This window comes from Desmodus rotundus, chromosome 11 (genome assembly GCF_022682495.2).
Source record: "Desmodus rotundus isolate HL8 chromosome 11, HLdesRot8A.1, whole genome shotgun sequence".
In the NCBI taxonomy this organism is placed as follows: Eukaryota; Metazoa; Chordata; class Mammalia; order Chiroptera; family Phyllostomidae; genus Desmodus; species Desmodus rotundus.
Genome location: NC_071397.1, coordinates 92,436,443 through 92,463,784, shown reverse-complemented (window position 1 = coordinate 92,463,784; position 27,342 = coordinate 92,436,443). Strand labels below are relative to the sequence as shown.

The 27,342-nt window shown below is 45.6% G+C and overlaps 1 protein-coding gene across 2 annotated transcripts; it reads left to right on the top strand.

Annotated features, from left to right (window-relative positions):
• The first annotated feature begins 460 nt into the window (after positions 1–460).
• On the top strand, positions 461–25,601 carry ZBTB2 (zinc finger and BTB domain containing 2). 2 transcript variants are annotated; one of them, XM_053914001.2, is made up of 3 exons: positions 461–732; positions 15,190–15,374; positions 22,854–25,601. In XM_053914001.2, the coding sequence occupies exons 2-3, from the start codon at positions 15,202–15,204 to the stop codon at positions 24,223–24,225; spliced, it is 1,545 nt and encodes a 514-aa protein (XP_053769976.1). In that variant the 5' UTR covers positions 461–732; positions 15,190–15,201; the 3' UTR covers positions 24,226–25,601. The 2 variants fall into 2 exon arrangements, with proteins under 2 accessions (XP_053769976.1, XP_024407739.1); XM_024551971.3 differs by lacking the exon at positions 461–732 and adding an exon at positions 1,139–1,265.
• Positions 25,602–27,342: the final 1,741 nt, after the last annotated feature.

Genomic DNA, 27,342 nt, shown 5'->3' with positions numbered 1-27,342 from the left:
CCATTAGTGATAAAAGGTATTCGTGATTTATAATATGATTCTCAAGTCCACTCCAAGTCTTAAGCTTAAAACTTATGCTAACACAGGAAGTCAAGGGACAAAAGCATACGCCCAGAGATGTCAAGCAGAAGCTTGCAGAAGGATTCGAGCACCAGTTTCCCATCTCTTCCCTGAGTATCTCCAGGGTCGTCCTACCTAAACACTGTATGTAAACACGGGGCTTGTGACTCAAGCCTCCAGCCCGAGTAAGTGGAGAGAAGTTTCCTTGCTCGCCTCGGCTGCACATGGTTTACAGAAGTTTGGCCGGAGCAGAGCGCGGAGCCTGGGCGGGAGCGGCAGTGTAGTCAGTGCTGCAGGCGGCGGCGGCGGCGGCGGCAGAGCAGCAGGAGGCGGAGGCGGAGGCGGGCGGGGGGAGGGGAGGCGGCGGGAGGGGGGCGGAGGGGGCTCTTGCCGCCACTGCTCTCTCGCCGCCTCTCCCCCCCGGCGGGAGCCGCTCTCAGCCTCTTTGCACTAGTCGCTCCGCTCTCTCGGTCATGTGACCTTAACGTAACCGGACAGGAAAAGCCCCGCCGCCGCCGCCGCCGCCGCGCCGGAGACACCGACCGCGGCAGCAGCGGCAGCAGCAGCAGCAGCACCAGCGAGAGGGAGAGGCGGCGGCGGCGGGCAGAGCGCGCCCAAGGCTGCCCAGCGGTGCCTCTTCCACACCCCCCGCCGCAGCAGCACCGGCGACAGGTAAGCACGCACCGCCTCCGCCTCCCGGGGCTGGTGCCCACGTGCCGCCCCCGGCCCGGGCTCCGGGAAGGCGGAGGGGGGGCGGGGGCCACCGGACCTCGCAAACGGTTCCGGCTGCGACGGTGGCAACAAAGAAGTCGAATGACCCCGGTCGCGGGGCTCCGGGTGAAGGCAGGCGGAGGGCCCGGGCCACACGGGGACCCGGTTCTGGGAAGTGAGGGCAGGGGCGCCCCTGGGAGTGGCGGCGGCTGCGCCTGGCGCCGGGGCTCTGGCCGCCTGACAAAACCATCCCCCGGAGCCAGGCGACGGCGAGTCGGCGGCGGCTCCATCCGGGGTTTTGCAGGAGGGGGAGGGGACGGAAGCCGAGAGGGCGGGCGGCGGATCGGAGGAGGGAGGGAGAAAGGGGAGGGGGCGATTCGCGTTCCGTTCCCCGTCGCCGGTCCCTCCCTTCTGGCCGCCTCCGCGAAGTACGTCCCGAGCGGCGGCGGCCGGTGAGCGTCCCGCGCTGGAGCCCCAAGAGGTGGGCCCGTCAGGTGCGTAATCCTTCCGACGCCTCGCCGCCGCCTTCTGCTGCTGCCGCCGCTTCTCCGGCGGCAAGGCCGCGAGCTGCGGAAGTGGGTTTGGGGGAGGGGAGCGGTGAGGGAGGGGGAGGGGAGGGATCCGGTCCGACCGGAGCAGGCCCGGCCTCTCTGGCGCTTCTCCCAGCTGCAGCGGCTCCTACAGCTGCTGCCGCTACTGCTGCGGCTCCGCCTCCCCGCCCGCGGGCGGGGGCGCGCACGCGCGCTTCCGGCCTCTGGGTCTCGCGCTGTCTCCGGCTCTCGCGCGCGCTCTTCCCCTCTCCTTGTTTGGCCACCCTCCGCCCCCGGCGCCGGGACTGTTGCGCCGGCCGGGGCGTTGCGCACGGCGTAGGCGTCGGCATTGTGTTAAACTCCGCGGGACTTGGGGCGAGCGCGCGCGCGCACGCGGGACGGCGCAGCCTGAGTGCGTCGCCCCTCCCCTCCTTCCTTTCAGGCCCTGGGGAATGGGGGCGGGCCGGGGTGCGCGGCGCCTGTCCCTCTGGCCCCCTCGAGTCTGGCTGGCCCCGCCCCCTGGGCCGGGGCGGAGCAGGCAGGGCGGGGCGGCGGTTGGCCCACTCTGCCGCGGGCCAGGGAAATGTAGGCTTTCCTAGGTGTTTCGCTTGTCGCGGGTTGCTGCTGGGACGGCGGGTGTGGGCGCGCTGAGCGGGAAGTCTCGAGTTTCCGCTCCACCGGCGATGTGCGCCTCCGATAAGACCCACAGCTACGCTGTGGTTTCTACCTGCTTTGCCTCGCGGCGTGAGACTGGCGACTTGGAGCCTGCCCGCGCAGGCTTCACACCCCGTAGGGCTGCGAGATTAGGGGATCGTGGTGCGGTGGCCGCTTCCTAGTCCCGGGTCTTTTTCTCTCTGTAGCGTAACCCCAAACCATTAGTTTAAACAAGGCTGCAGAGAGAACTGGTAGTACAGAAGGTGCTTAGGAAGCGAGTTTTTTGTCGCATTTAACTGGTAGTGAGTTAAAGAGGGCAATAAAGAAGAAAGCAAGGGTAGCAGAGCAGGCAAGAAAGTGATTGGGCAGAGTCAAAATATAGTTATTGCTACGCCATTTACTGCAAGAATTTACAACTGCTCAACTCCTAATTATGCCATAGGGAAATAATCCCAGGCTTTTTCTGCCCGCTCCCCACCCATCTGCAGCGTTCACTTGTTCGTCATAGTGTGAGCTCGCTTAGTGTATGAGTTTCAGTTGTCTTCATTTTCACTGGTGATTGTCTTAAAACAAAAGTCGGAATTACGGGCTCACTGAACTCCAGGGTGCTCTGGGTTTCCTTAATTGGGCTGCTCTGTCCTTGCTAGTACGGACCCTCTATGTTGGCCCTGACGCAGCACAGGAGCAGTGTGTACATGGCACTAGTATTTTAATCAGGCCTGAAATTTCATTAGAAAATCAGAATTAAGACATTTTAAATCCTTATTTCTCTGATTATTACAGACCAAAATTAATTGTTCACGTTTTTGTTGCATTCTTGGTATCTATCCAGGGTGTTTTAAAATTGTTAAAAGGTAATTTTTTAGAAGAGAGATTACTACTAACACTACATTCCTTTAAAATGGGGGTTTCTCATATGTGCGGTGTATATAAGTTTATCTTTTAGCCAAAGAATTAGTCTTTTTGAAACCATTGTAAGCTCTGAAAACTACAAAGAAGTAATATACCAATGTTACTAGGTACCACTAATAATCAACAGTGAAGGAGTCCTTAAAAGGTGGCAGATAAGCCAGCACTAAAGCTTTGTTGTACAGTCCTGCTGCTTGTAAGTATAAATAGACGGTGCTCCACGAACTCTTCTACCGAAATATTCCAGCAGCAGAGAATAAACCCTAGGCATGTTTTAAGTCATACAATAAAAATTGCCATACTGACAGTTTCGTTTTTATTTTAAAGATTAATATGAACTTTCCACTGCCTTCCAAGTTCTGTGCTTTTTTACTATAAAAAATTTTATGATATGATGTAAAATCTTATTCACCCCAAACCTCCAAGGATATGCACCTTGAGAACATTGCATATCCCTGCATAAGGGTACGCTTTTCCCAGCTTGAGAATTACTGAAATAGAGGTGGGGATTGAAGGAAACCTCTAAGGCTGATACATGACATTGCTTTGGGATCAGCTTCTTCGGAGCTGGAGACTCTCCTGCCATCTCCTGCCTGTCTCTGCTTCATCCCTAGACCCACTCATCTTTCCCTCAAGTAACTTTAAGACACTGGGCAAGTAGTGTGGCACCAAGCTGTCACAGTAAAGGAAGAACTGCTGGTGGGTTGGAAACTTTACCATAAATTTCAAAGCACCTGGCGAAGGGGCACTGATCACTTTACATACTGCTTATGGTCTTCAGGTTGCAAAGCATGACCCTGAAAGCCTAAAAGGGAGTTGAAAATTTTTATTTTCTGAAGAAGAAAAAAAGTAAACATCCTAAGCATTGGATTGAGAACGGTTTTTAAACATTTTTTTAGGTTCAAGTAGATTATAATTTTAATTAGTAAATTAAACCTAATTAAAAGATTACTTTGAGTCAATAGTAAATATGATCCAGGGTCTTTACACTGCTGATAGTCCACTAAGAGATGGAGTCAATAGCCACAGAACACTTACCGGGAGTTGGCAGTCCAAGACATTTAGGACCTTTCTTTTTTTTATGGTACAAAGGCCAAGTTCCAAGTCAGAGCCTGGTATCTATGCTCAATCACATAACCCCCAGTTAACATGCAGGAGGTATGTATCTTGTGACCTCCTCCCCTCAAGAAAGATCAGTGCTCAAAGATAGGAATTGGGAAAGCACTTACACGCAGTACTTAATGAAACAACTGTTTTTACTTTATCAGAACTTTTAGCATACAGTTCCTTTAAATAGTGCATGCCCCTAAGTTCTGCACCGACCAAGGGCGAGCATCAGAATGGACTTGAGCACAACATCAAAGCATGCGTGTGTTCTCCCACACCATGCCTAGTCACTTAGATTCTCCAAACCCCCTGAGTGACTCTGAACAGGGCTTGTCTGTCATCTGCAGTCTGTTGTGAATCCCCAGGACCCTTTCAAGGTTCCCCAAGGTCAAAACTATTTTTATAACGATACTGAGATGTTACTGCCCTTTTCCACTGTTGAAAAAATGTGCCTACATTGGGAAGACCCACATCATTCAATGAGCTGATATTTCCAAATGACCAATGGTGATGTTAAAAGTCATGCGCAAACAATCCATTCCAAGTGCAAGGTAGAGCAATGAATTTTACTCTCTAATAGAATAGGAAAATATCATTCACTGACATACTGTTATATCATACAACTTTTAAGAAACTAAAACTTGTCAGGTTTTGTTGTAGTATCAAAGGATATCCACAGTTACCTGAAAAGGCTATTAAAATTCATGTTTTTCCAACTATATGGTTGTTAGGCTGGATTTTCTTTGATAATCAACCAAAACAGATATCACAACCAGTGGAGAAGCAGAGTAAATGCAGAATCCAGTTCTCTTCTATTAAAGAGATTTTTTAAAACAGAAGAAGATGCCACCTCACTATTTTTTTGTTGCTTTGGAAATAAAAACTTTTTAATGAAAACGTTATGTTAGCACACAGTGGGCTTAATACTGTTTTTAATCGAATTAATGTTTTTAGATTTTTCAGTTTTAATTTCTAATACAGTAAATATCATTAGTTACGTGCCACATAAAAGTTCTTTGGTGCCCCTAATGGGGTTCTGATTCCAAAGTTTGAGAATCCCTGCCCTAAAATATTGAAATAAATTACTGAGTTAAGACTTTGAATTAAAACACATTTGGTGCTCCTCTCTGGCATACACTGAGCTACACCTTTAGGTGACTGTGTGCTCTTCAGATTGATTTTACTAATCATCATACAGCATTTAAAAAAGAAAGGCAGTCTCTACTTTGGTGGGTTATTAGAAGCAAACTAGATTGGGTTTTAAATTTTGCTATGTGCTCGTGTGTAGGTTTCCTTAAAATTGATTGTAACATAATGTCTGTAGAATTATCACTTTAATATCAACTCTTTATTAGCCATACATCTCTGACCTGCTTCTCCTTGACACCTAAGCTGTCCCTGAATTGACCTCAAGTTTTATACTCAAAAATTAAAAACTAATTTTAATATTAAGTTAGGCAAAGTAGAATCGCAAAGACAAATTTTCTTACACATGCACGCTTTACAAAGCCAAAATAAGTGCAATTGGTTAGTTTATGTCCCTCCTTTTTCTAATTGTCGAAGAGGATTGACTACATAAATGTTAAAAATACCTATACATCGATACCAATCTGTCACCAACACTAAATAAGATACACTTCCTAGCTTTGAAATACAGTTTTAAAATATATTAAAATTCAGATGACCAGGCTCATTCAGGTTTACTTTATGGGCACTCAAGTATTAATTATTAATAACACTAACTGAAAACAGCAGGTTTGTTCATCCTGGTAAGTGGTCTGAACCACTTGAAAGAATCAATCTTACTTGTGGGTAGTGCTTTTCTGTTATCGATGTGCCCTGTGCATTACAATATTCATATATGCTTCACTTAAATAATACCAAGAACTTCAGAGGACATTTTAGTGCTCTTGGAATGGGTAGTCTAAGTGGTATTTAGTATCTGAAGAGAGCTATTATCTTTAAAAAGTGAATCGTCAATTCCCACAAGCTGTTTTGGCCTCCTATTCTTATACTGAAGGTGAAGGAAGAACTTGGGTTGTCAGAATATAGTGTGATTATGTTTGTCCCATTCAGCCCCACCTCCAAAGGCTGAGTAACTGAAGGATCGGCCCACACGTGCTACGTAATGGAAGCCGAAAGCACTTGACGTCTGGGAGTATCCGTTATCAGTGTGGGAAACAGTGGCAATCAAACCCAAAAGCATTAATATAAAAGATTATTTACATTTGGCTCTGGAAAGTGTTTCTTCCTTATTTCAACATGACATGTCTTACAGTCTCTGGATTTACTTAAGAAAAAAAACACTTTGTACACTTATACATACATAAAGAAGGCATTCTATGAAAACCCACTTAAGTTCCATTTACATTGTTAAATGGCTGGGGGCTTTCTATAGGTCTTCAGTTTTGTGTCTGATTGTCGGCCCTTGGTGGAATTTTAGGAATGATCTGTAGCAAGGTAGTATAGTGGAAAGAGCATGAAATTTACACCCAGGGTTCATTTGACTTCTGTTTGTTTACAGTTTTAACTTTTCTGAACTATCATATAGTGATTTAAGGACATGACTTAGGGAGTCAGACATACCTGGCTTCTCTGAAGACATTAATCACAGTCAAGACTTTGGAGCTCCAGACCGTTATAACCAACATGTACTCTACATCTGTCCTTGGGTGTCTGTCTCTAAAGCATCTCAGCCCCAACAAGTCTGACCTAACTTTATGACCTTCCCCACAAAACTGCATTTTGCCTATGTTCCCTCTCCTGGTGGAGAGCTCCACAGTCTATCCAGTTACACAGGTTAGAAATGTCGGGGTCATCTTGGACACCTGGATTTCCCCCATCCTCCACCTAATCCACCAGCCAGTCCTGTTGATTTTTTTATCTTTGAACTATCTTCCAAATCCTGCCCCTCTCCTCCTTATCACCACGCCCAGTTTGTCATCTACCCTCTCTACCCCTTCTTTTTCTTTCTAATTTTATTGCTTTTAGAGAGAGGGGCTGGGGAGAGAGAGACAGAGACATCAGTTTGTTGTTCCACATATTTATGCGTTCATCGCTTGCTTCTTGTATGTGCTCTGACTAGAGATTGAACCTGCAACCTCAGTGTATCAGGATGCCGCTGTAACCGACTGAGCTACTCAACCAGGATGTTCCATGACTTTTAATATGTCTCTCCTCGCCCACCTGCCTCTTTTACCACCACCACCACCACCCCAATTTAGTTACTTTTGCAATTGCAGGCATCTGATCATGTCACCCTGCTGGAAATCCCCTTCAGTGGCTTCTCATCACTTTTAAGATGCAAACCAAAATCATTAACGGACCTGAGCCTCCAGCCTCATCTTGCCTCATTCTTTTCTGGCTCTTTGCCCTAAAGCCACACTGACCTCCTTTCCATTCCTCAGTTGTATCTTCCTCCTTTCTATCTTAGGCCCTTTGCAAATGCTGATGCCTCTGCCTAGAATAGTCTGTTCTGCCCAGTGAACTCTTCTCATTCTTTATCTGCTTAACTGACATTTCCTTACAAAAACCTTCCCTGACCCCCAACCCCCAAATCAGACTCCAGTTTATGACTTCATGTTTGCTGACGTTTTTCTTTGATAGCTCTTATCAGAGTTGGCTATTATCAATATGTGTACTTACTGGATGACAGTGTGGAAGGCTTTGTATTCTGCATGTCATTGCACCCACTGTGCCTGGCACCTTAGAAAGCTCTCACCAGATATTTGTCCACTTCCCAGATCTGCTTCTTAAGAGTTTGCCCTACATGTGGACAAGTTACTTCCCTGCTCTGAGTCTGAATTTCTTCTGGAAAGAGGATAACTGATCCTTGGTGCATAAGTGGTCTTTTTTATTAATGCGATAGTTAGTAATTACTATAATAATGAATAGTAAGAAAACACTGTACCATGGTATTGTTGAGGGTTAAATGTTATATGTAAAGGGTTATCATAAACTATAAAACACTATTCAGAACTTAATGTTTAGCATGAAGAAACATGAAGTAACATTTTAAAATTGAAATATTCTTCCAAAATATAGCACACGGTAAATGGATGAGAATTTTTAGGTTAACCTAAGATCAGTAGAAATGGAACTTTTACCCCAAATCACCCAGCTAGTCAGAGACCAAGCTGTGACTGGAGCTCAACACTCTCTTCTCCAAACATATAGTTACTAACTTATTTAACAAATATTGAACACCAGACAATATGCTGTGCACATGGACAAGATAGTAAATGATAAATAAGACTCAATGCCAGCTTTCAGAAAGCGTCAGGCAGACATCTGTGAACTGGCTTGTTCACAGATGCCCCAGAGACAGGCAGAGCCTCCTAATTTGAGGAACAGGGAACTTTTGCAGAAGACAGAGTTGTGGGTGGGGCAGACGGTCGTGGTGAGTCCATGTGAAAGGGGCATGTTCATGGTCCAGCACAAGGGTCTCAGGCCCTGTTTAAACAGGCCGCCTCTCCTGACCGCGTGTGGAAATCAGGTTGCTGAACTGCCCAGCACTGACAGTGAGGCCTTAGGAGTGAGTGTTGCAGACTGTTAGGACCCAGTGAGGTCCTGAGCATTCAGAGCCTTCTGGGCAATGAAAATTGCCCTTCTTCATCTTATCTCAGTTCATCCAGGATTTCCAAAGTGAGTGAAGTAACATCACTTTGCCTCTATTATTAACATGAATGAAACTGGATTTTTTCTTTAAGTGATGAGAGAGAGACAGAGAGAAACATTGATACATCAATACATCAATTTATAATTCCAGTCACTTCTGCGTTCATTGGGTTGCTTCTTGCATGTGCCCTGATGGGAATGGAAACTGCAACCCTGGCACATGGGGACGACACTAACCAACTGAGCTACCCGGGCAGTGGATTTTTGATAATGCTTGGACTTAAGTACAAATTGGGATACTTAGTGATCACTTCTAAAGATTACTAAGTGGACAATCTTGTATCAAGAAAACGATTAGGCCTTGGCTGGTGTGGCTCAGTGGATTGAGTGCTAACCTGCAAACCAAAGGGTTGCCGATTCAATTCCCAATCACATGCCTGAGTTGCGGACCAGGTGCCCAGTAAGGGCATGGGAGAGGCAACCAGACATTGATGTTTCTCTCCCTCTCTTTCTCCTTCCCTTCCCCTCTGTCTAAAAATAAATAAATAGAATCTTTAAAAAAAAAATTAGGCACAACTTAATGTCATAAAGTAAAATTTTATGTTGTGATGTCTTTGAGTTAGAAAAATAATTGTTTCCATATGTTAAACATAGTGCCAGACTTGCCTTTCCTTTAGAAAGATATTCTGACATTATGTCCTTTCTACCTCTTTGTATTTAAAAGTCTCCTGTCCCCACCAGGTATGTGACTTTTATGTATTTGCTTGGAAAATAAAGAGGGAACCACATTCTAATGGCAACCCCATTTTGAGGGTGGTTGGTTGGTTGGGTTTTAGTAGGTCTGTGAAATCCGAAGGTCTGGAAACCATTAGGTTAGATTCATGCTAGAGCATCTAGTGCAGAGTCAGCAGGGGTTGGGTCGTGCTGGCGGGGTGAGCTATGCTGAGGAATTTGGGCTTCGTCCCAAAAGCAGTAGGGAGTCACAGAAGGATTTTAAGCAGGATAGGAGCATCGTATTTGCCCTCTGGGAACATCGCTGTGGGTGGATTAGAGGAGCTAGTGCTGGAAATGGGAGATGGGGGCGGAGGCAGAGCTTAGGCGAGGCCATGGCATAGAGTTCTTGTTGGCGGGATGTGGGTGACTGATGTGAGGGGTGAGAGAAGTGGAGGCCTGAGCGCTGAGTTGAGAGTCCAGGCTTGGTCGAGGGGTGGATGTTGGCGGCATGCACCGCACTGGGGGTACAGAAGGAGTTTGTGTCCATAGCTTTTACAGTCCTTTTGGGAAAAGGAAGTAGAAGGAACGGGAGGATTTGGATTTTGCTCAGATTGGATTTTGGATTTGTTTTGCTCAGATTGAATTTAGGGTTCCGATGGGACAGCCAAGTGAAAGTGGATTGGATCACTAAAGAGAGCCTGCAGAATGAGAAGTGGGCTGTGGACCAAAGGCCGAGGGCATCAGCGAAAGAGGAATTGTTGATGGAAATTAAAATAGAATAGCCAGAGGTGAGACCCAAATCAGAGTGCAGTGGCCTAGAAGCCAGGAAGAGATTGTTTATGGTGCCGGAGGAAGGGTATCAAGCGCCGTGGAGCGGTGGAGTAAGCTGCCAGTCCATGGAGCTGGGAGACAGGGGTCTGGGTGGCCTCGGTGAGCCGCTTCAGTGCAGGGGGCTGAGCAGTTTGTGGAGGAGGGGGAGCAGACATTCGTTTCCACAAGGGGGGAAGGGGGTTATCCTCGAGCAGGGCCTGCCCTCGAAGATGCTGCTGCATCCTCAGCCTACTCAGTGTTCTCCTGCAAGTAGAGCCTCATGGGAATGGTTATGAAGGGGCCGCAATGAGGAAAGAAGATTTAGAAAAGGGCAGTACTGTTAGCTGGACAGGGCGGGGCGGGAGCTGCCAGTGATGCATTTCTGTTAGAATCCAGGCGCCGTCCCCTCCCTCTCCCCTCCTCCCTCTCACCCCTTTATCTCAGGCTCATTCACAATTGTAAGAATGGGGGAGGGGGCAGGGACGGTATTTCTCTTCCTGAGAAAGACTTTAGTTTCTAAAATAAGTTTTTTCAGAACCGATCTGTGTGGGAGTTTGCCGTGTGAAGTGTGGACCTGACTATTCATTTTTCCTCCTTTCGTTTTCCTCACTCTGCTGAGACCCCTCCTGCGCACTTGTTCTACCCTGGGTATTGGAAGGGCGTGGTCAGTGTTTCCTGTTCCAGAGGCTCCAAAACTGAGACACTGAAATGACTAGTAGACCCCTTAAAAAAGAAACATTTCACAGTTTTATCATGGCTTCCTTCTTACAGTCTGAATAAAGTACTTATGTGGGCCTGTTTAAGGGATGAGAGGGAGCCACTCAGTTTGCTGTGTCAAAGGAGATGATACATATCTGTTAACACCACCTCCAAAGCCTCCTATAAAATATTGTTAAGTTTGATGACATTAAAACAAAATTGTGTGTCAAAAATCTGTATAAGACAAATTCAAAAGAATATTATCAACAGCTGTGACAAAGGGCCCATTCTCCTTGTATAGAAAGGATCGAGTGGATCCATAAGAAAAAAGCAAACAACCTTAAATAGCTCACATAAATTAATGTGAAATTAAATGAGTAACACATGAAAGTGAAGGGTTAACAGTAAATACTCCATAAATAATAGCCACTCTCATCATAACATCAAGGGAATAATAGCAACATGTTAGTACATTTGAAGCTGCTGTGGGTGACAGCAGCCGCCCAAAGCTTCCTGATGTGTAGGTGATCACGGCCGGTCCGAGTGAGTGCCTGGCAGAGCAGCCCGTCACAACTGGCTCTTAGAGGATATACGTTTTTGTAGAGAAAAGCGGGTTAGTAAGGGGGAAAGTGTTCGGGCGCTGTTCAGAGAACAGCCTTGGAGACAAGCTTCTAAAGTCGTGCCCTGGTAGAGGTTAGGTTAGAGGAGGTTTCTTCCGAATCCCAGTTCCTTTGCAACCTGACACCTTCTCTGCTTCATCCTGAACCCATGCCAGTTTCTCCTCTCCCCTTTTTTACCTGAGTGCTCCCACCTTCTCTGACAAACACAGAAAATGCGGGGGACCTCAGCTCCTGACCCGTACCATCAATGTTCCCACTTAAATGAGACCACAATCTAGGTCTTTATACTCAAGTTACTGCAAAGGTGGATACAGTCCTTGGCAGAAAACACAGAACTGGATATCCTGGATTCTTGCTTTGCGACCTGATCCGTCTCTTAAAGTATTATTCCATTTGATTCATTCATTCTAGGGAACACTTGCCAATTTCTCAGTCTGTCAGTTAATCCCTACAACAGGACGGAGAGTGGGGAGTTCACCAGCTGAGGAAGAACGCTCTGGGTCGGTTTTTGTTTTAAAGTTTATTGGTAATGCATTCTCCACAGTAGCTTCTGCATTTCTCAAGCTATCTATTTTTTAAAACCTGGCTAATTTATGTGTCGTGGGCCTTTTAATAAATTAAACTTTTTATTTCAAGATAATTGTAGATTGATACGCAGTTGCAAGAAATGCTAGCAGGATGCCACATGCCCCGTACCGTTTTCCCACTGATGGGCACATCTTGCAGTACTGGAGTCCGATTCCACAGCCAGCATGTGGACGTTGACACAGCCGAGCTCCAGGACGTTTCCGTCGCCGTGAGGACCCCTTGTGTTTCTCCGTAGCAGAGCCCATGTCCCTCCTGCTGCCCTCACCCCTCTGCTACTAACCTGTTCCGCATTTCTATAGTTTTCGAGAATGTTTATAAATGGAATCGTACAGTATGTACCCTTTGGGATTGGGTTTTCCACTCAGCAACACTCACCTTCATTGTAACACGTATCTGTAGTTCATTCCGCCTTATGTCTGAGTACTTTTTCTTATGTGGGCATGCCACGCTTTATTCCCCTACTGAAGAACATCTGAGTTGTTTCTAACTTCTGACTGTTAGGAATAAAGCTGCTGTGCATATCCACATGCAGGTTTTTGCGTGAACGTAAGTTTTCATTTCCCTGGGACAAATGGCCGTGAGTGCCATTGCTAGGTAATGTGGTATTTACGTATTCAGTTTTTTAAGAAACTGCTAACTGCCCTCCAGAGCGCGTACAGGGTTTTATATTTCCACCAGCAATATAGGAGCAGTGCAGTTTCTCAGCATCCTTGCCAGCATTTGCGATGTCATTATTTTTTATTTTGGCCATCCTGATAAGTTTGTACTGAAACCTCATTGTGGTTTAATTTGCTTTCTGAATTGCTGTTGTGTTAAACGTCTTTACATGTGTTTATTTGCCATCTGCGCATCCTCTCTGGTGCAAGCCTCTTCAAGTATTTTGCCCATTTTCTAATTCAATAGGTTTTTTACTGTTGAGTTTTGAGAATTCTTTATGTATTCTAGATACTAGTTCTTTATCAAGAGGCTGATTTGCAAAGGTTTTCAAATTTTTCCTCCTAGTCTTGAGCTTTGGTTTGTTGGGTTTTTTTCTTTATTTCTTTTCATCTTCTTAACAGGTTCTTTCTTAGAATGAAAGTTTTAAATTTTTTTAAAGATTTTATTTATTTATTTTTAGACAGAGGGGAAGGAGAAAGAGAGGGAGAGAAACATCAATGTGTGGTTGCCTCTAGTACACCCTTTACAGGGGACCTGGCCCGTAACCCAGGCATGTGCCCTGACTGGGAATCAAACCAGTGACCCTTTGGTTCACAGGCTGGCACTCAATCCACTGAGCCACACCAGACAGGGCAAATTTTAATAAAGTCTAATTTATCAATTTCGTCTTTTATGGATTATAATTTTGATGCCAAGTATAAAAATTCTCTACCTAACTATAGATCTCCAAGGTTTTCTCTCATTTTTTTTTCCCCCAAAAGCTATACTTTGGTGTCTTACATTTGAAACTGTGATCTACTTTGAGTTAACTTGTATTTAAGGTTAGTCTTAGGTCAAGTTTCTCTTTTTTCCCTTTTTTGCATATGGAAGTCCAGTGGGTCTAGGACCCTTCAATGAAAAGATGATTCTTCCTCCACTGAATTGCTTTTGTGTGTTTGTAAACAATCAGTTCTGCATTTGTATGTGGGTCTGCTTCTGAGCTCTCTCTTCTGTTCCACTGGTCTGTGTGCTTACCCTCCACAGAGGCCACATAGTCTTGAGTGTGTAGCTTAGATAATACATCTTGGAATCAGATATACTGATTCCTCCTACTTTACTACTCTCGTTAAAATTGCTTTACCTATTCTAGTTCCTTTGCCTTTACATACACATTTTAGATTACTGTCTATATCTACAAAAAAAAAATTCTTACTTGGAGAGTATCTCTCGGCTTGCTAGATGGGATGCTTCCTGATTCATGAATCACTTAATAAAGCCAATGAGATGATCAAAAAAAATTTTTTCTTACCTTGTGTTTTGATAAGAATTGTTCCAAATCAATAAATCAATTTGGAAAAGCTGAAATGTTTCCTATGTTGCATCCACCTATCTGTAAATATGATGTCTCCATTTATTGAGATCTTCAATTTCTTTTCAGCAGTATTTTGTTTTCCACAAACAAGTCGTATACATGTTTTGTTAGATTTACATGTATTTCAGGTTTTTTAGTGATTGTAAATGGAATATTTCTAATTTCAGGGTCCGCAAGTTCAAAGTTGGTATATAGAATTACAATTGGTTTTTATGTTTATCTTTTTTCCTGTGGCATTGCCAAACTCATTGGTAGTTCTAGGAGTTTTTGTGCATTCCTTGGGATTTTCTAAGTAACAAGTATGTCCTTTGCAAATAGGGACAATTTTATTTTTTCTTGTCCTGTCTGTGAGTGCCTTTTAGTTCCTTTCCTGCTTCATTGCACTCGCCAGCCAGAACTTCCAGTGCTGTGTTGAACAGTGAGAGCAGACATCTTTGGGGAAAAGAATCTAAGCATTAGGTGTACCGTTAAGTATGTTAATCTGTGTGTCATGGGCTTTTATAAATGGTGTCTGGCTATGGGAAGGAGCTGTCTCCTGCTTTGATGAACCAGCTCTTCTAGAGTCAGTTCTTCTGCTGTAGATGGACTTGGGTTTGCTAGGACTACATGAGGAATGAGGATCTTTGAGCCTGCAGTCACCTTCTAGCTGGACGGCCTGGGCGATGTTACTCACACCTCTCGAAGCCCATCCAGCTTCTTTATCCCGAGTGTCATGGATTCTGCTGGGGCTGGAAAACTGCCCTAAACTTAGTAGGATTCACCCTGCCCTGCTGCAGCCCCACTCAGCACCTTAATTCATCTCTCTGGAGATTTGATCGTTAAAATTTTCATTTGAAACCCTAAACTAAAAGGCTAAATCACCTAGGACTATTTGCCGTCTGGAGGGCAGACTGCCTGCGTTCATGTCCTGACTCCTCCACTTAAACCGTCTGTGCAAACTTGGGCGAAGGGAGCCATCCCTGAATCCCCCGGCAGTGCCTCCTCCATGAAATGGGAGGCAGGCCAGCTACGCAGAGGGCACTGTGAAGACTGACTGAGTGAACCGAGGGCACGTGTTTAGCAGTGCCTGGCATGTTACCTGTGATCGTTGCTATTGGTGACTATAAGGACACATACTTGTTTATGAATCGTCTTTCTTAAAAAAAAATTGTTTGCTTTGCAGATTTTTAAAAAAATGGATTTGGCCAACCATGGACTTATTCTCCTGCAGCAGTTAAACGCTCAGCGCGAGTTTGGTTTCCTGTGTGACTGCACGGTTGCCATCGGCGATGTGTACTTCAAGGCACACAAATCAGTTCTTGCCTCATTCTCCAATTACTTTAAGATGTTGTTTGTCCATCAGACCAGGTAACTAACGTGGGTGCGATAATCTAATGACTGCAGGCTCTGCACTTCCGTGGCCCTCTGTCCCGCTGAGCCTGCTCTTTGCCCTCAGCGAGACATGAGTCTCACTCCCTGTTCTGGGCTCCCAGACTCCCAGTTTCCTCGTGACCTCACTTGTCCCCTCACTCTCGGTTACTCATCCTTCCAGCAGCACTTGGGAATGATGGGCCTTGGAGCCCCAAGCAGCCCCTCCAGGGACCCTCGCCAGCGTCACCTGCATGGTCCAGATCCCAGATCAGGTCCATTAGGAAGCCAGCTGCAGCCAGACCTCATTAATCTCTTCCTCTCCCCAATCCAGCCCCCCTGCCCCAGGGACCCCCCACTTCCAGTACTTAGCCTGTCTCTTTCTCTAATGAGCAGCTTCACTGCGTTAATTCCCCTAATCTTCTTTTCTCTTAAAATGATTCAATCTCAGTATCTTTACTTGGCTTTTTCTTCCCACCTCTCCTGTTGTGGAAAAAAGGGCCCCTCAGTGCTTAAGGAAAAGGATCTTCCTCCTGCACCTCAAGGGCCCAGATTCCACCCCTCAGTTTCCATTCTGTACTTTTGATGTTATACTTTTAAGTCCCCGCCCCCGCCCTTCAGTCTGGGGAGAATCAGCGCTCCCTTACACCTCTGTCTACATGATACAGTGCTGCTCTCCTCTGACCACGGAAATGCTTCGGGGCCATGTACCGCCTCGCCTGCACTGGCCTCAGCCCACACTTCCTACTGTGGGCACTGTGGGCGCTGCCTGAGATCCTTCCGCAGAGGTCACCTCCTCGTCAGAACCACTGTTCTCTCAGTCTCGGTGGGCCTTGTCCTCTGCAGCATTTGCTGCTGTTTTCTTCCTTCGTAAGGATCACCATCTGCGATTGATAGCTGGGCGCGTCCCACGTTTTTTGCCCTCAGTGAGTTTTGGTGAGCCCTGCTCTGGACTGTGTGCGTTCTCTCGATGGGTGTTCACCATTTCAGGTCTGGCCTCTGCTGGAAGCCGGTTTACAGCTCTGACCTTGATCTTTATTCTCCTCCCAAGGCCCCGAGCTGCCTGTCAGACAATTACAGTGTATTTCCTCCTTTATCTCATTCAGCATATCTGAAACTGAATTAAGTCTTGCCTGAGGTCCCTCCTAGCCTCTCCTTTTCTCCTTAAAGTTCTGTCTTATCTGTTCCCAAATCAGGTTTTCTTCAAAATACCTTTCATACAATCCTTTCCTTGCCCTTTTCACTTCCATTTCCTAATCATTTCCACATTCTGGTCAGATTAATATCCCCGAACATTGATTGTAGTATTCCTTTGATCAGAAACCTACTAGATTGTTATTCTTGTGATTGGAAACCTAGAGTGTGCCCACTGCATATCAAAATAACGTACAGGTTTCCTTATTTTGTCTTTCAAAGCCCCACAGGCTTGAAGCCTGATCTCCTTCCAGCTTGATCCCCACCGCACACCTGACCCACACTTTGCTGGTATTCTGCCCACCCCCTAAAGTCCCAGTTCACTTGGCCATGACACCTGCCCGAACCAAAACGATCAAAAGCTATCTCTTCCTCTCTCACATTTCCCAGCACTTTATGCCATTCGTAAGATCTCTCCATCTTCCTTGTGTTGTTGTTATCTGTGTACTTTCCTCCCCTCCTCATTTGTATGATTCTCGAGGGCAGACACTGGGTTTTACAAATCGTCTTAACTCCGTAGTGTGTAGTTCAGGTATTTGTACATAATAGCCACTTGATATGCTGTTTCTTGTGGCTCTAAGGTCGCCCCCTGTTACCTCATTCTCAGATTTCATGCTCCTGAGACTTCGTAGCTGATGTGTACTTGGAAGTCCCAACAATTAAATCTGCCTTGGAGATTTTAATTTTGAAGAGTAAAAGAATACAGTGAGTTTTAAGTAGGTGCAGGAAACTTATCTTAAGTGTCAGCAGTAAGTAAAGGACTTTCCAACCAGGGAGTATGATATCCGAGGAGACAGGCGTCCCAAGTCTAAGCTACAGCGTGTTACTGCACCAGAGATGGCACGTGCCATTTGGGCTGCCGCCCAGTGGCCTTGCCCCCCTCATTGGGACAAAGCAAATACTGGGTGAAGACCGGAAACATGCTTTTAAACCAGCACCTTTTTTGCAAGCCACTAAGAATTGCCGCCTGGCTACTTAAGAGAGAGGGTGAGAAGATCCTTTTTTAACACTTTGCTCCGAGTGTTTGGCCTATAGTTACCACTAGGTGTCTCTGTGCCATGTGCGCTTTTCTAAGGGCTGCAGGCTTGCAGCTCTCAAAAATAAGACTACTAGCAGGCCTTGCTAAGTGCAGCCTCTGACAGTGCCTTACATTTGAAAATCTTTATTTTCAAAGTTCTTTAAGCCCATCTTAAGATGCTAGTGGAGGAAAAATTGAAATTGTAAATTACTGTGGAAGTTTATATGAAGGGCTTGTAGCTGTGCTAAAGCTGTTTTTCCTACATAAGAGAGCTCTGCCAAGCAGACATCTGCAAATCAAGCCACTCGGGTATAATTGTATATAGAGAGCTATGTTCTTCCCGGAGGACTTGGAAAGGACCGGAGCGGCCCATAGCCAGCTGAATGATTCAGAAAGAATGAAGGTCAACTGCCTGGGAGTGAAAGCAGTCAAGGACCGAGATGGTAGAAGCTGACACAAGGAACCTCTTAAAACAACTTTGTTACATGTTCATGTGTGTGTATGTGCTTCTGCTTTAAGGGGAGGGGAAAGTATAGTGAAGAAATCAAGCTAAATTGGTGTCCTGAAACCACCCTCAGCCCTGGCAGTAACCCCTAGGGACCCTGTCTTCCTCTCCCTGGAGGTTTCTCCCCAGCTCTATGGGGCCCCTGGGAACCCTCCTCTTTCCAGGCCTGGCTGAAATGTGGACTGGGGCCTTCCCAGCCCCATCTATTCTTTGCCATCAGAGAATACACAGAGTTCTTTAAAATTTGAGATGTGTACTGTCCAGTCACCCCAGTTCACAGGCTGTAGACAAGGGACATCCTATGCAATAACAAGTGAGAGGAAATTACAGAACTTAAAGTTTTGATGTAAAGGGGCTCTGCTTGGTGCCCCACAGGGGTGCCAAAAAACATAGTCCCAGTTTTAGATTTCTGCCCTTTCCGTTTCTTTCCTGCGGGTCAGAAGGGCTCACTAACTCTAACTCTTCCTTCTGCCTGGAGGAGCATTTCATCCTGGCAGAATAAAAGGTGCCTTGTCATCTCTTGGGAGTGATTTGCATCCCTAAAGGCCTGTGGTTTCCCAGTTCACTGGGCCTCTGCCTGGCCCTGGAAATATCCCGTCTGCTTATGTCTTCTCTTTGGGGTTGATTACATTATTAGTGTATTCTTCACCACACACAATCTCTGAAGCTTAATGCTGAACACTGGACTTCCCCAGAGCACCTGAATATGTTACAGTATACATAAAATATTGTGGGTGCCCACCTTGTAATTAATGGGAAGAATGCTGCATTCCTATTTAAAGGAATATAAATATATAATTTAAAGGACTATATAAAGAGTCCAAATGAAGATGTGAATGATCTCCATGTCTTTTTTTTTCTTTTTTAAATAGAGCCATATTAAGTCTTCCCCTCTATTCGGTCAAAGGATGCTAGTTTTTATGCTTGACCTTTATTCTTTGGCTGTCACAGTTTGTAGTCACATATTTTTACATAATTTGTATGCATTTATCAATATATATTAGTACAGTAATTATTCAAATCTTTAAATTCCTATTAGTCACTTTTTTTCCTTTTTTAATAGCATAAAACATTAAATTTAGAAGAGCTGAGTATACTGTTAATATTTTAGCATACGGAAACTATTTGTTAATACGATAGAAAAGGGAAAGCGGATAAAAATAGTCATAATAGTAAGAAGTAGTGTAATAAAAAATGATTATATCTGGTCAAGGTGGTGGCATAAGTGCCGAATCACATCCTCCCACAGCCACATCAGATTTATAACTACAGAGCAGTCACCATTCAGAACCATCTGAAGTCTAGCTGAACGAAAGTCCTACAACTAAAGATACAAAGAAGTTGCATCCAGACAAGTAGGAGGGGTGGAGATTCAATACCCTCTAGACCCACACCCCCAATGTGTAGCAGATTAAAAATCAGGATGGGTTACCTCAGCAGTGGAGGTCCCCCTTGAGGGATCCCAGCCCCACACCAGGCCCCATAGCCCAGGGTTTCAGTGCCAGGAAAAGAAGTCTCATAACTTCTGGGTATAAAAACCAGTGGGGATTGTGGCTGAGGGAGACCAAGAGCTTCTGGAGTCCCAGGTGTGCTTCTTAGAGGGCCCTCTGATGGACTTGCACATGGACTTACTCAGTCAGACTCACCTCCTCTGAGCCAGCACTGGGGCAATAGTTCAAAAGGTACCAGGGACATACAGGGAGGAACTGAATTGTCTGGCATCGATGGGACAGCTGGAGGGGCAGCTTTCTCCCAGACAAAAGTGCTAGCAGAGGCCATTGTTCCCTTTCTGAGTCCTCCCCCCACAGAGACGGAAGGCAGGAACCATTATCTGAGTCTCCATCAACCTGGATATCACTGTTAGCCCCACCGTGGTGACTTACTACCCAATTTTGGGCCAAACACAAGCTGTTCCCATTGGCTTTTTCATGCAAATGGTCTGTCTTGGCACATGCTTCAGATTTCCTAAAACCTCACCAAAAAAGGAGCATCTGGACTCTGCATGCCCTGTACCTCTCAATAAGTGACCCCAGGCCCAGCACTAGCACAACTGGCCTTGGCTTGCCGCTTGGCCTCTCCCAGGTATGTCCAAAGCAAGCGCAAGTGGCAGCATCTGCAGATCGCTTTGTAGCTCATGCTAGGAGGCTCTGGGCAGAACACAGGCAGTGGCTGCCTGCACCTAGTAGGAGGCCCCAGAGCCAGCACACCACCTGGACAGCTTCACCCTCGTCACAGCACCACCTGACCACCTCCAAAAGCAACACACTCAAGGGGCGGACTCAGCAGGCACCAGAGCCCTGCTGAAGTAAGTTCTGCTCCGTGGGGTGGGACCCTGCACAGCTGATCCTCCATGGTGGTCCTGCCAATCTTTGCAGTCAATCAGCCTGGGAGGAAATCCCTTCCACTGATGTGCCAAAAGCATTCAAGTTTCAACTAGACCAGAAAATGTACACAGCCCCTGTGGTGGGGGTGGAGGGGCAGCACACCTGGAGTGCCTAGCTCAGGTGAACAGGAGGCTGTGCCATTGGACCCTACAGGACACCCACCACATTAGGCCACTCTAGTTACAAGGATGCCCAGTGAACTCAGTGAGAACCGCAGCAGCATAATAAAGGACATGGAAACCATAAAAAGAACCAGTTAGAAATGAGGCTACACTAACTGAAATGAAGAATGCTTTACAGGGAATCAACAGTAGAGAAGATGAAGCTGAGAATCAATTCAGTGATTTGAAATATAAGGAAGCAAAAAACACCCAATCATAACAGCAAAGAGGAAAAGAAAACCAAAAAATGAAGATAGCATAAGGAGCCTCTGGGATGACTAGAAGTGTACCGACATTTACATTGCTGTGGGTGCTAGGAGGAGAGCAAGAAATTGAAAACCTATATAAAAAATGACAGAAAACTTCCCTAACCTTGAAGGAAATAGACATTTAAGTCCCAAACTAGATGAACCCAAAGAGGCCCACACCAAGACACATCATAATTAAAATGCAAGAGTTGAAGACAAAGAATCTTAAAAGCAGCAAGAGAAATGCAGTTAGTTACCTACAAGGGAACTCCCATAAGACTGTCAGCTGATTTCTCAACAGAAACTTTGTAAGCCAGAAGGGGTTGGCAAGGAATACTTGAAGTGACAAAAAGCAAAGACCTACAACCAAGATCACTCTACCCAGAAAAGCTATCATTTAGAATAGAAGGACAGATAAAGATCTTCCCGAACAAGAAAAAGCTAAAGGAGTTCATCACCACCAAACCACTATTATAAGAAATGTTAAAGGGTCTTCTTTAAGTAGAAGAAGAAAAACAAAGATCAAAACCATACATAGTAAAATGGCAATAAATACGTAACTATCAACAATGGAATCTAAAAAACAACAATTTAAAAAGCAGATCAGAAACAGACTCGTACATACAGAGAACATTTTGATGGTTGCCAGGTGGGAGGGGGTTAGGGGGAGAGTGAAAACTGTGAGGGGATTAAGAAGTACAAATTGGCTGCTACAGAATGGTCATAAGGATGAAAAGCACGGCACAGGGAATATAGTCACATTCTAATTACTGTGCATGGTGTCAGATGAATACAGGATTTATCGGGATGATCACTCAGTGAAGTTATCTAATGTCTAATCACTGAGGTGCATACTAATATACTATTGAATGTCCACTATAATTGAAAAACGAAAAATGACTTCAAATAGAAATATTTAAAAATTAATTTTCACAAACGTTGAAGAAAGATTATAAAATCTGAAGACATTTAAAGAAGGTGTCTTTGGAGTTGAACATGCATTGTCTCTACAACATATTCATGAAGTGGGTGATAGCATATGCCCCATAACGTGTACAGCTGTATCTCACTGGCAGCTAATGATGCAGTAAAGCTTCTGTCGTTGCTGATGGTCCAGGGAGAGCTCTCAGAAACCTCCTTGATGACCGCTGCTTGAATCAGTATGCCTTTTCTGGGATGATGCAAGCACTGAAGCCTAAGAGTTAGAAAATCAGCGATACCACAACTGCTTTCGAATGCGGTCCAGCAGTACCGGGAAGGTGATCCGACTGCACTGGAGCTGGCCTTCTGTCCCCACCTCTGCACTGCCCACCGCCACCGCAGGCATAGATCAGAGAGTTGCAGAACAGAGTCAGGCTCATTTTTCTCTCACTTTTGTTGTGTTGTTCTTAGGCACTTGTTCATACTAGTCTGGCTCCCCAGGTCATTTTACAAATGAAGAAACTTTCTAATCAGGTGTAGATTGTTTGACTTACCTTAAAAGATCTCCTGCTGAGCTCTGGATGGCATTGGGGTCAATAATGAATCTTAGACTTTTTAGCCAAAAGATGTGCCAAGTCAGTGGCTTTAACTATTACTGAGTCCCAGGCCACCCAGACTGATAGAAAGCAATGGGTCCTTTCCGTAAAACACAAATTTGATACAGTTTTACATAAATTACTAGGAGAAAAACCGCTTCAAGAGTCTATGAGTTAGGATAGCACATCTGTTCAACATGAACTTCTTAGTCCTTTAAAATGTATTTATTGTATTTCTCTCTGTTCTTAACATAGTTAACGTTAAATTGTATAGATTCCTGTTGTCTTCTTGAGTATTCCATTCCATTTCATTGAACTTTCAGTAAGAATTGGGAAATGTTCTTGTTTCATTTGCCTTTTTAAAAAGTGCCTGTTTTTTTCTTCAGGCTCGGTATTATCATTTGAGACAGGGATTGGCATTGACTGACAGACTTTTTACTTATTTCTTTCAGTGAATGTGTCCGTTTGAAACCAACTGACATACAGCCTGATATTTTCAGCTATCTCTTACATTTGATGTACACTGGAAAGATGGCCCCTCAGCTGATTGATCCTGTTCGACTGGAACAGGGCATCAAGTTTCTACACGCTTACCCTCTGATCCAGGAAGCTAGCCTGGCTAGCCAAGGAGCCTTTTCCCACCCTGACCAAGTTTTCCCGCTGGCTTCTTCCTTGTACGGCATTCAGATTGCAGATCATCAGTTGAGACAAGCCACCAAGATTGCTTCGGCCCCTGAAAAACTTGGGCGAGAACCCCGGCCCCAGGCCTCCAGGATGAGCCAGGAGCAGGCGCCTGAAGCTGCACAGCTGTCTCAGCTGGCTTCAAATCTGACCCAGGTGAATCGGACACATATGACTCCCTCGGACCCCCTGCAGACCTCCCTGTCTCCAGAACTCGTTTCCACTCCTGTTCCTGCCCCTGCTGCCGGGGAGGAGGCCAATCTGGAAGCCTCTTCCTCTGACGAGCAGCCTGCTACCCTCACCATAGCCCACGTCAAGCCGAGCATCATGAAGAGGAATGGCAGCTTCCCAAAGTACTACGCCTGCCACCTGTGCGGGCGGCGCTTCACCCTCCGCAGCAGTCTGCGGGAACACCTGCAGATTCACACCGGCGTCCCCTTCACAGCCAGCCAGCCCGGAGAAGGCCGAGTGCCCCTGTCCCTTTGCAGCAACACAGCAGACCTCGGAAAAGACGCCATGGAAGTGCCTGAGGCCGGCATGGTCAGTGACAGTGAGCTGCAGCACATCTCGGACTCCCCCATCATCGACGGGCAGCAGCACTCAGAGACTCCGCCGCCCTCGGACATCGCGGACATCGACAACTTGGAGCAGGCGGACCAAGAGAGGGAGGTCAAGAGGCGCAAGTACGAGTGCACGATATGTGGGCGCAAGTTCATCCAGAAGAGCCACTGGAGGGAGCACATGTACATCCACACGGGGAAGCCTTTCAAATGCAGCACCTGTGACAAGAGCTTTTGCAGGGCCAACCAGGCTGCCCGGCACGTGTGCCTCAACCAGAGCATCGACACGTACACCATGGTGGACAAACAGACCCTGGAGCTCTGCACGTTCGAGGAAGGGAGTCAGATGGACAACATGTTGGTGCAAACTAACAAACCCTACAAATGCAACCTGTGTGACAAAACGTTCTCGACTCCCAACGAGGTTGTTAAACACTCGTGCCAGAACCAGAACTCGGACGTCTTTGCCCTGGACGAGGGGCGCTCCATCCTCCTGGGCAGTGGGGACTCCGAAGTAACAGAACCCGACCACCCTGTGTTAGCGTCTATTAAAAAGGAACAGGAAACAGTGTTGTTAGACTGAACGTTACTTACCTTTTTAAAACTGTCATTTTTACAAAGACTCTCTTCCTTCCCTTTCCCTACTCAGAACTGTAGTTCTATGGCATGATACAGACGGGTCCCTGGCCCCTCCCTCCGCCCCACCCCCCCGCCACCCCCCTCCTCCGTCAAGGTTGTGTGCATTATAAACCTGGAACATTTCCTTTGATTCAGGGGATATCGGAAAGAAAATAGTCAGTAGTACTTTTCAACTCAAATGGATTTTGAGTTTTATTTAAAAACATACTTGGAACTAATGAAGGGTATAACACAAAACAACCAGAATGCAATTTGGTAAGCTAAAATTATGACCTTCCCTGGGTAGTGTCTTCCTTCTCAGAAGAGCAATGTCAGAAAATACAGCATGCTTCTTCGAAACACAGCTGGGCTCTGTACTATGCAAAATCTCGGTGTGGCAAACCTTAAACCCCAGAGAACATTCTCGGTGTTCATTTTCCAGGTGTCTTATGTCAGAATGCATCCTTTGAGATTATGTCCAGTCAAGGAAAAATCATTAGTTAAGAAACTTACTTGAACAAAACACAGAGAAAAAGTAATAATGTGATGGCAATCTTAATTTTTGGATAAAACATGACAAGCTGTGAGTTTGTGTGTTTGTAAGAGAAAATGTGTGGATACTTACTATAAACAGGTGAATTAATGCACATGCCTTATCTAATTGCTGGCTTCTTTCAAAGGTGAACAAGAAGATACTGTATTTTCATTTTCGACAAATCTGTTGGTTTTAAAAATCAGATTTGAAAGTACTGTTCAATAGGTGGTTTTTCTGGATAGAATTGACATGCCATTCCAGCAGTTGCCAGTGGTAGATTTGTTTTAGCCCCGACCTGTTGCTTTTAAATCAGTGTGCCTACTACAGGAAAGAGGGTACAGATCTTACAGGGGAAGCTGTGAGCAGGACCTGTGGTAGCTTTAATGGTTTTAAAAATTAATGCTAATAGTTTACTGGCAACATTCATTGAAACATCAAAAATGGCAGAGAGAGATCAGGACCAAAAATCAATTGTGTTTGGGGAAAAAACAGGACTTTGATATTTAGTCCAATTTTTTTTAACACCTGAAATTTCCCCCATTGGCCTGAAAGCAGTAAAATTGTTCCATTAGTCTTCCCTTAGGCCAATAACAGAACGGTCTCCCGGGACAAAACAGAAGCCAGAAATAAGGACCGAAGGGGAGAGGGAAGAACAGTTACTAGCTGTGCTGTACGTATATGTTAAAACTGACTATCCCGTCGCCCTATCTCATGTATAGTTGAGTTCTCAGATTTGTAAGTTTTTATACATACCTTCATTGAATAAACATTTAATTAAATGGGCATATGATTTGTATCTGTGCATTACTTTGTCAACCCAAAAAGATGGAAGGAGGGGAAGTTGAGAGCATGGCCCATGGAGCCATTCTCTTGCCCTACCTCCTCCTCCTCTTGCTGCAGAACTCGGGTGGCTTCCTGACCTGAATGGCATTCCGCACGTTTGTAAGAGGAAGACATGGATAGCTGTACCGGGTCATGACATGGTATGATTGAAACGCGTGAGCTCTATGTGAAGATGCTGTGGACAGCCGAAGTGTGGGCGGGGTTGGGTCTGGAGGTGGTGTCACCCAACTTGCTTTTACAGGGAAGAAAAAGAGGCCAAGGAGTGTTTGCCCAAAGATGACCCAAACTCATGCTTCGTAAACTTGGATTATTCAATATTGAGTGGTTTCAACTGTTTGCTCATTAAAAAAAAAAAAACAACCCTATATTCACATCTCCCAACTTACATGAGAGTCTTGTGCCAAGTTCATTCTCTGAATACTGTGAAAGAGGAAATCGGGCCTGCCTCCACAGCCCTCACCACCCTGAGGCTGCCTTGCAGGGACGAGGGATGCAGCCAAGGGACAGGGTCTTGAACAGTAGAAAGCAGTAGGGACCACAAGAGATCTGGTGGGAGAGGAGAGGGGGGGTCAGGACAACATGCCAGCCTGCCCCCATGCAGCTCTAGCAACTCGGTCAAGGGGAGGGACAGGCATTGTGTTCAGCTACTCATTATGTGTGGGGTGCAAAGGCCTCAGCACCAGCCTTCAGACGCCTCCACTGTGACTGTCCTGCACAACGCCAGCTCCTCCCAAAACAGCGGGGTACAGAGAAGGAAGCCCACCCAGCCTACCCTGGGATGTTTTGTGCCTATTTACTTAATCCCAAGAGGTTATACATTTATCAATTTATTCTGAGTTTCTGATACTACCAGTATAAACAAGCTTTAGAAGCTTCAGTTGACGGTATGAGTGAACATCTAAGCTTTAGAACTGTCATTCTCATTCTAGCCTTTAGTAATGCCACTGGTTCTCCTGCTTTTCCTTCCACAGGGGAAACAATAAACGGTGACTCACTCACTCAACAAGTACTGCTAAAACGTCGATCCCGTCAAGTGCTGGAGGGATGTATTTTACCGTAGAACTTCTCAGTAACACTGGCAAATAAGGCAGCTCTGGATAACGACACAAGAAGGTACAGTGGGCACACCTTGCGAAAGCCATAGGGACTGGACGCCATTGTGTTCTGCTATTTCCCCTTGTAAGAAAGGGAAAGAGGAGAGGCATTCAAAATGAACCCTTCAGTTCAAAATGTCAGGCTTCCGTCTCACGGTTCAGGTAAAAACACCAACTTGCTATGTTTAAAAAGATGCAGGCACTTAGAAGGATGGGTGGGGAGCGTAGTGTGTGTGCAGGGGGCACCTCCTGCAATTTGGCTGGGGATTTGTCGGGGGCAGTGGAGCCCTGTCTCAGGAATTCACTGGGAATGGATTCTAAGACAATTTTTTGCACGGGGAGTGTAATGGATTGTAACTCGTTCTCCAGGTTGACTGCGTTTTCATGACAATTCTCATCGCCCTCAAAATACTTCAGGTGCATTTTGCTTTCTTTTGGTTGTCCACTTTAGTCTAGAAGAAATTATTTGCTGTTGAACAAGATGTAGGCATAAAAATTTTAAGCAAATAAAAAGTTAATGGCCGTAAGAGAGATCAGTTAGTCTGCCTTCTCTACTTGCACCTTAAAGACAACCAGAATGTCAACTGAACTATTAACAGCTCTGAATAAA

What these genes read in the sequence shown, in the direction of transcription:
- ZBTB2 (XM_053914001.2), top strand. Translation starts at nt 15,202, where the DNA reads ATGGATTTGGCCAACCATGGACTTATTCTCCTGCAGCAGTTAAACGCT. An exon ending in TTGTTTGTCCATCAGACCAG is followed by an intron (nt 15,375 to 22,853) that starts GTAACTAACGTG and finishes TATTTCTTTCAG; the next exon opens with TGAATGTGTCCGTTTGAAAC.